Consider the following 8,489-nt stretch of genomic DNA (forward strand, 5'->3'; position numbering starts at 1 on the left):
CCCCACAGCTGAAATAATATTTGGAAAACATTTTCAAAATACTTTCAAAATGTTTTATTACTGCTATGAAAACATTTTATGGTGTTGTATCCAGTCCCCCCAGTTGGGGGAAACAGCATCACTTTCAATGTTATTTAAACTGGGGGGGGCCCAGATTCTCCCTTTAAGGTGGATTTAAAAGGAGAATCTGGGCTCCCTAGTTTAAATAAGTGATGCTGGAATCCACCCCCAAACAGCATCATTTTAAATGGTGTTTAAACTGGGGACCTCAGATTCTCCCTTTAAATCCATGCCGAAGGGGGTAGATTTAATAACAACAACAACAACAACCTTTATTAGGCACTGAGAGAATAAAAGAAAGAAAGAAAACAAGCATTGGTGGGAAGGGAGTGAATTTAAAAAGAGAATCTGGGGAAATTTAGGGGGTGCCTGTTGTCAGGGGTGCAATTATTAAGATAGCAGCACCAAAATTTCAGAGTATCTTCGTGAGACCCTACTGATGATACCACTCAGATTTGGTGAAGTCTGATTCAGGGGGTCCAAATTTATGGACCCTCAAAGGTGTAGCCCCCATCTCCTATTAGCTCCCATTGGAAACAATGGGGGATGGGGGCACTCCCTTTGGGAGTCCCTAACTTTGGACTCCCTAAACCAAACCTCGCCAAACCTGGGTGATATCATCAGGAGAGTCTCCCAAAAAATCCCTGAAATTTTGGTGCTGCTAGCCTAAAATCTGCGCTCCCTGCAGGCCAAAAACGGAAAAACACTGAAAATACAAAATCCCTCACAAACCTGCAATTTTGTCGCCCACCACAAGGTGGCGCCCAGGGCAGCTGCCCACTTTGCCTCTGGACCTTGGGCTAGTCACAGCTTCTCGGAGCTCTCTCAGCCCCACCTACCTCACAGGGTGTTTGTTGTGAGGAGGGAAGGGCAAGAAGATTGTAAACCCCTTTGAGTCTCCTGCAGGAGAGATAGGGGGGATATAAATCCAAACTCTTTTTCTTCTTCTTCTCTATCCAATGAGACCAAGGCCCTGCAGGATCTTTTGCAATGACCTTGTATTCTTTTCTGCAACGACACGGGTTCTATTGTGACTACCATCAGAAGGGTTTTACATGAGGGAAGTAAGATCTACCAGGAGTAGGCTCTTTCAATTTTTGTAGTTATAAACAAGTTTTCACAATGTTTGGGACAAAAGAACAGGAAAGGTGGCAAAACGTACACACGCCTGTTCTCAGCCAGTAGAGCTCTGCAGGAGAGAAAAAATGCAGTTGATAGATCAACATGGACACCGAGGAAGGACAACATCCTTGTTTGGGAGAATGAAGTGGGTTAAGCCTTCCCAAATCTTCCTTCAATACAATTAGGCTCAGTTTCGGTGCTTTTCTTTCAGGGACACACCGCAGGGATGACTTGGTGCTGAAAAACGATACACACAAGATGGGAGGCCAGGCTGTAAGCCACCTCGACGACTACAGCACCCTCAAACAACAGATCCTGGAGGGCAAGGTTTTGGTTGGCAAGATGGCATCACTCCTAAAGTCTGGCCAAGCACCCTGGGACAGCAGGGTACCAGAGAAAAATATGGTGAGGGGAATACAGAACATTCCTCGGGGGGGGGGGGATCCTGTTGCTTGGAAGCTGTAAGAAACAGAATTTCACTGGCACATTGAACACCACAGTTCTTGTTCGAGTCATGTACTGAAGTCCACTTTGTCACATGACACAACACAGTGGATGTAGCGGGCTCTAGTCCAGGAAAGCTTCCGCTAGAATAAAATGTGTAATGCCACAAGGCTCCCTGTTTATTTTTCTAGCAAGCAAATAGCAACAGCTACCTTTCTGGGATTATTTCTCAGGAAAGTCGGTTCAAGGCAACGTTGCTAGCAACTATACAAAACCCACAAATGGCCCTGGGGCCGAGGGTCTGCAACAATCAGCCCACTGAGAGCAGAAAACCTTCTTAGCTCCTTGCTACTGTGCCTGGTTTAGAAGAGAGTCAACAACAACCACCACCTTTATTTGGCATTTAAAAATAGGTTCTAGAGCGTTGCCAGACATTTTTGAAATACAAATCAAGAGTACATTCTAAGCGCAGACAGGAAGACTGTATATAGCAGTATACATAGAAAGTTCTGTCACTTACAAAAGAAATTTTGCTACTTTTTCCAAGAGCATGACCTCTGTGTTGTTTAACAGAAGCTCCACAACAGAACAGTCAGGCCCCTTCCGCACACGCAAAATAATGCGTTTTCAAACCACTTTCACAACTGTTTGCAAGTGGATTTTGCTATTCCGCACAGCTTCAAAGAGCACTGAAAGCAGTTTGAAAGTGCATTATTCTGCATGTGCGGAATGAGCCTCTGAGTCACTTTCAGATTTGTCTAGGGCCAGCCTGGGAGAGAAATTCCTGATGCCCACATATCTCGGACAGTCAAGAATAATGTGAGCAAGAGTCTCCACTTGATTTTTACAGTGTGGACAAACCCGATCCTGGAGAGGGGTGGATAAGTAACGACCCTTTGTAATGGCCGATGGGAAGGTATTGGATCTGGCCCTTGTGATAATCCATCTCTGTTGGGGTTCAGTTGGAAGAGAGTCTAGAATTAGTGGGACAGCTTCATAAACCACAAGTGTTTGCAAGGGGCATCAAAGAGGCTGCCATGCCAGGAAGCTTTCCCTTGACAAGTTCCCTGTTCTACTCTTCCAGGTCTTCCATCCAGGAAGTATCAGGCAACTTCTTGCCAACACGAATTCCTTGCACCAGATCTTGGAGAAAGCGGCCTCCCTCCTGTCATTGTTCTGGATAGCGGTGCTTCCTGTGAGGGCTTTTATGCATCCTCAGATTATTCGCATCTAACTTCCGGGGCGGGGGGGGGGGGTCAGTACTGCAAATGTTTTGCTAGTGTTGGTAGAGGAAGAAAACAGGTATGTTTTGCAAAGAGAAAAAGGAGTACCGTGAAGTGCAGAGTGAATTGAGAGACGAGTACCAAGGGACCTGTGGGACAGGCAAATAGAGAAAGGAGAGAATAACAGATGGCAGCACAGAAGACTAGCAAGCCTTTATTGGCATAGACAACAGTACAACAATAATAAAAAAACGGATTAAAAAGCATATACAATACAGGAAATAAATGTTAGGTCGAAGGAAATCTACTGGCGTTTAGTAATTTCCAGGAGAAAGTCTGCCACTATCATACAGAGAGAAGGATCAGGATTGTCCAACAAGTAGTGTAATCTAATTGGGGAGATCGGGTAAATGTAAAGGAGTAAGATTCACATACTTGGATCTGATTTCCTTGAATCTGAGACAGGGTAGTAATTGGTGGGCCAGAGATTCAACTGAGCCATCATTACACGGGCACAATCTTTTAGCCTACAGAAGACTAGCAAGGCAGAGGAGAGTGCTACCAGGTGCAGAGAGAAGGAAGAAATGTGAAAGATTTGGGGGTAAAAAAAACCAGGAACGTTGCAGATGGGATGTAGATCTGCGATAGGGCAACAAGCTGTGTGGTACAGTGGGTGGAGAGAGGGGACACATTTTGAGACAAAGAAAAAAAGGGGGGGGGAATGTGAATTTAAATTGCAATAAGCCTGCTTTCTCATGGTTAAGGAAGGAGAGTCCTTTTATTAAGGCCAGAAGCCACCATCCCAGTGATCTGGATGTCCATGGTCTACAACTGAACCTAAGCAGAGGCGAACCCTTCTAAATCAATGAGTTTAGAAGTCAGTTTAGAAGAGGGTCTAGGATTGTGCAGCCTGACCTACATTTGCAACAGCATGAGGAGGCTGAAGTACTAAAGTGGATTGTAGTCGCTCCTGTAGTCACTTAAAAAACTTATCAACCTTGCTGGCATTTTAGGAGCGATCCGTGAAGGAAGAGATCCGGGTACTTCAAGCTAAGCTGGTGGAGCAAGAGAGCCGCCTGCAGCAAGCCAGCCACTATAAGGACAGCATGGAGAATTTCCTTCTTGCCCACTGTAAGTGACAGCTGCTGGATCAGATTGAGTGCTGTAGTTACCGATGCCATCCTCAAGGTGGGGCCTGGGGATCCCCTAGACTAGAATTACAGCTCATATCCAGGTCCCAGAGATCAGTCCCCCTGGAGATAATGGATGCTTTGGAGCAGGGGTCTTCAAACTATGGCCCTCCAGATGTTCATATACTACAATTCCCATGAGCTCTACCACTTGGCCATGCTGGCAGGGGCTGATGGGAATTGTAGTCCATGAACATCTGGAGGGCCATAGTTTGAAAACCCCTGCTTTGGAGGGTGAACTCTAATGCATTATATCTCACTGAGGTCCCTGTCCTCCACAGGCTCCGTCCCAGTGGTGTACTGCCCAAGGGGGTATATGGGGTCAAATGTCCCCGGGCAGAGACCATTTAGTCACGTGGGGCCCCACACCCCTCCTTCTCCCCCACCAGAGACCCCCTCCCTAAGGCTTCATGATGTTTGAGGGCTCTTAATTGGACAAACACACCCTGAGTCGGAAGGAGCAGCTGTGTGCCATCCAGCCCGCACCAAGTCAGTGCTGTCAACCTCAACACTCTCAACAGGCCAGCTGCCACCCAAACACCCCCAGGGCTTTCTGCTCGGTTCCTGGGCTGAGGAGGGCTAAGGAGGCCTGCACGCATTGTGGTGGTGCTGGCTTGCTGAAAGACGAAGCGAGTGGAGTGGTGGCTGCTCTTCCAAGAGAAGCTCTGCACTGCTCTCACACACAAGCCTCTGGAAAGAGGTGGGGACACAGCGCAGGCAAGGGGCAGGAGGGAAGACGCTGGGGGTGGAATTTCACTGGCATGGGGGGTGTACTTTTTACTGCTTGCCCCGGGCGCTATTTTTTAATAGATATGCCCCTGCTCCATCCCAAAATCTCCAAAAGTCTCCTGATCTGGATCAGGCAACTCTCCCCTGCATCCCCCACCAGCGCCCAGGGGGGACCTGTCAACCCTAGCTGAGTGGTGACTTCCCACACCATGGGTGTCACAGCATTTCAAAACATGGGCCTTGGGCTGCCAATATCCACAATTAGACTCTTCCTGAACCCCTCCAAAACCTTTCCCCTTTTTGCATCATCCAGAATCCTGGAATGATTTAGGGCTTTGGTGGAAAGGTGAATGACCTTAGAAGGGGGAACGGATTGTTACTGCAGACTAGCAGTTTTTCTACTAGTTTTATAACCCTAGCGGTGTCATAACAATCCTGGAAAGGGGACTGAAGCCAGCCAGCTTTTTCACACAAGCTCACCCAATTCTCCTCCGTACTTAGCCTGTCTGATACGGCTTTTGTGCATGCAGATCCCATGATTAGCACCATAGCCCTTTTTTGGTGGTCTTTTCACCAGTATAAAACCTACTTTTTATAGGAGCAGCAGTGGCATAGGAGGTTAAGAGCTCATGTATCTAATCTGGAGGAACCGGGTTTGATTCCCAGCTCCGCCGCCTGAGCTGTGGAGGCTTATCTGGGGAATTCAGATTAGCCTGTACACTCCCACACACGCCAGCTGGGTGACCTTGGGCTAGTCACAGCTCTTCTGAGCTCTCTCAGCCCCACCTACCTCACAGGGTGTTTGTTGTGAGGGGGGAAGGGCAAGGAGATTGTAAGCCCCTTTGAGTCTCCTGCAGGAGAGAAAGGGGGGATATAAATCCAAACTCTTCTTCTTCTTCTTCTTCTACTTGGATCCAGCCCATTGAATGGCAATGGTGCTGGCCGTTCTTTACTGATCCTCAGGCTTTCCTCTTACAGCGACAATTCTCCCAAGATTTTTCTTGGGAGGCAGGAATGACTCACTCCAGTGTAAGTCTGTGTCGCAGATACTCCCAGAAAGAAAACTTTTACAACAGAAGGGCAACTGAGGAAGGAAATGAGATGGGTGCAGGTTGAATGAAGCAGTTCAGGGACCACGGCTGATGGCTTTTGTTGTCGTTGCAGTGACCAGGACCCATGCTGTACTGAAGAAAGCCAGGAATAACTTGGAGGTCTGTGCAATCCCAACTTTCCCCACCAATAGTGGGAGGGTAGAGGCCCTGACTTGTTCAGAAAGGAGGCATTTCCTTATGACACTCTTTGGGGCAATGAGGACCACTGTGGGCTCTCTTCAGCCCCTTTTCATGGCTGTGGCCGTGAATCCTTTTGCATCCTCAATCTGGTGCAGGGGTCTGCAACCTGTGGCTCTCCAGATGTTCATGGACCATGCTGGCAGGGGCTGATGGGATTTGTAGCTCACGAACATCTGGAGAGCCACAGGTTGCTGACCCCTGGTGCATTTCTGCATGTCTGAGAAAACAAAACCAAGAGCTACCAAGATCACGCTACTGAAAACCAGCATATGTCGTCATCCTGAAATTATGTTTCTGTATTCAAATATTTTTCTGCTGGTCACATCATCTTGGGTCTCAATGGTTTTATGAGTAAGAACGCACTCTTGTGTGGGTTACCAACTTCTCAAGCATTGGGAAGATTCTGTTCGGGCAAGAAAGAAGCCATCGATATTGGATTATCAGCCTTGCGCTTCCTTCTCTCTTTTCCTTATGGATAGGAGATCTCTCCTCTCTTTCTTCTGGCAGACTTGTGATCAGTTGATCCTGCCCTTGGAAGCACCTCTGGCTGATTAGCAGTGGATGCCTTGTCTTCAGTCACTGGTTCTGCCTTTCCAATGGAACCTCTGGAGCCTCATGGCTACCACAGGAAGGATCTCTAGTTGGGGGTCTAGCGCCCACTTCAACACTGCATTTCTTTCCCTATCCCTCCTTGTGTTAACACCAGCACCAGTAAAAGCACAGGTAGCTTTGCAGCCAGATTGTGCGGCTTTAAAACCCCTGGGTTCTGACAGTTCCTTCTGCTGAACAGCACACATTTCAGACCAAGCGATCAAAACTGTGGATGAGCCCAGCATCTTCTACTTGGTAAATTTCAGGTTTGGGTTTTCTAACTTGGGCTCCTTCCGCACAGGCAAAATAATGCGTTTTCAAACCACTTTCACAACTGCTTGAAAGTGGATTTTGCAATTCCGCACAGCTTCAAAGAGCACTGAAAGCAGTTTGAAAGTGCATTTATTCTGCATGTGCGGAATGAGCCTTGGAAATTTTCAGTAACACCGAATAAAGCCGAGACTCATTGGCTTTATTCGGCTGTTGCTGAAAATTTTCAGGTTAAAAAAACCCAAACCCAATTGTTTTCAGTTATTCGGCTTTTTCGGCACCACGTGTATTCAGCTTTTCCAAATACACCTGTTTTTTTAAAAAACGAATGAACAAAAAAAACCCAAAAAACAATATGGCTTTTTTTTCCATGGGAGAGGTTCTGTGATTTGGGTCACCAACCCCGGTTTACATGTCTCTAGGGCTCATTCTGCACATGCAGAATAATGCACTTTCAAACTGCTTTCAGTGCTCTTTGAAGCTGTGCGGAATAGCAAAATCCACTTGCAAACAGTTGTGAAAGTGGTTTGAAAATGCATTATTTTGTGTGTGCAGAAGGGCCTAAGTTTTTTGGTATGGTGAGGAGTAGGATTTTTTGTTCTTGTATTCCTGACAAGTGTGTTCTGTTCTATTCTCCACAGGGCTTGTCGGAGCCGACGACGTTCTCCCCGTTATGCGATCATGTCCTCGCCTGAGCAAGGAAGGAAATAGAACCATTCAAGTGCCCAGAGAAGGAAGGAGGAAGAAACCCAGCTACTGGGTTTCTACTGGTTTCCCTTCCACATGCAGGGATCAGACATGGCTTGCTGTTGCTTAGACATCTGATTCTTCACCCAGCAAGCTCTGGTTCTACTAACCCAGGAACCAAACCATCTTCTTGCCTATCAATGCCTCCTGCCTTAGTGTACGCCAACTCCGGTACAGACACTTGTGCGCACGGAAACCCCTAAAACAGCCAAGGGGCCACCACCAAGCTGCATTTTCCACAATTTCCACACAAGCAGTGGAGTGACTTAGCTGCTAAACCAGGCCGGTGGACCCCCCCCCCCTTTCTCTCCCTTCAGTGCAATATTAGAAATAGACAATCAAGTATAGCGTATTAACAGTAGGACTACAATGTACCCAGGCCTAGAGACAAGAGGCCTTAACATGGATTCTTTGGGAGTGTGATTTTGGTAGGGGGAAGGAAGACAGCAGGATTTCCTTTGCTGCTTCTCCCCAATCTCACCGGACTTTTCAGCTACTCGTTTTTTTGACTTCTGGTGTTTAATTTATTTATTACAATAGTTGTACGCACCAAAAAAAAAACCTCTTTGCTTTTCCCAAAAAAAATAACCAAGTTTGCTTATGAACTAGGCAGTCTATGCTTCTACTGCCAAGCTATTTCCAAAAGGCCCTCTTCCCCTCAATGAGGTTAATTGTGTTCTGTTTCCTAACCTGGACAGCACAGACTGGCCTGATCTCATCTGATCTCAGAAGCTAAGCAGGGTCAGCCCTGGCTAGTATTTGGAAGGGAGACCTCCAAGGAATACCAAGGTCTTGATAAGCAGGCAGGCAATGGCAAACCA

General features: G+C 47.0%; 1 protein-coding gene across 1 annotated transcript in view; it reads left to right on the forward strand.

The window, feature by feature from the left end:
- The window catches only part of LOC125433723 (myomegalin-like), a 48,570-nt gene extending 40,081 nt beyond the window's left edge, over positions 1 to 8,489 (forward strand). Inside the window, exons 18-22 of the mRNA XM_048498473.1 lie at positions 1,394 to 1,587; positions 2,711 to 2,821; positions 3,863 to 3,980; positions 5,933 to 5,979; positions 7,563 to 8,489. Of these exons, the coding sequence (XP_048354430.1) occupies positions 1,394 to 1,587; positions 2,711 to 2,821; positions 3,863 to 3,980; positions 5,933 to 5,979; positions 7,563 to 7,616 (524 nt within the window). The 3' untranslated portion in view covers positions 7,617 to 8,489. The remainder of the gene's footprint in view (positions 1 to 1,393; positions 1,588 to 2,710; positions 2,822 to 3,862; positions 3,981 to 5,932; positions 5,980 to 7,562) is intronic.

Source organism: Sphaerodactylus townsendi, linkage group LG05, assembly GCF_021028975.2.
Source record: "Sphaerodactylus townsendi isolate TG3544 linkage group LG05, MPM_Stown_v2.3, whole genome shotgun sequence".
In the NCBI taxonomy this organism is placed as follows: Eukaryota; Metazoa; Chordata; class Lepidosauria; order Squamata; family Sphaerodactylidae; genus Sphaerodactylus; species Sphaerodactylus townsendi.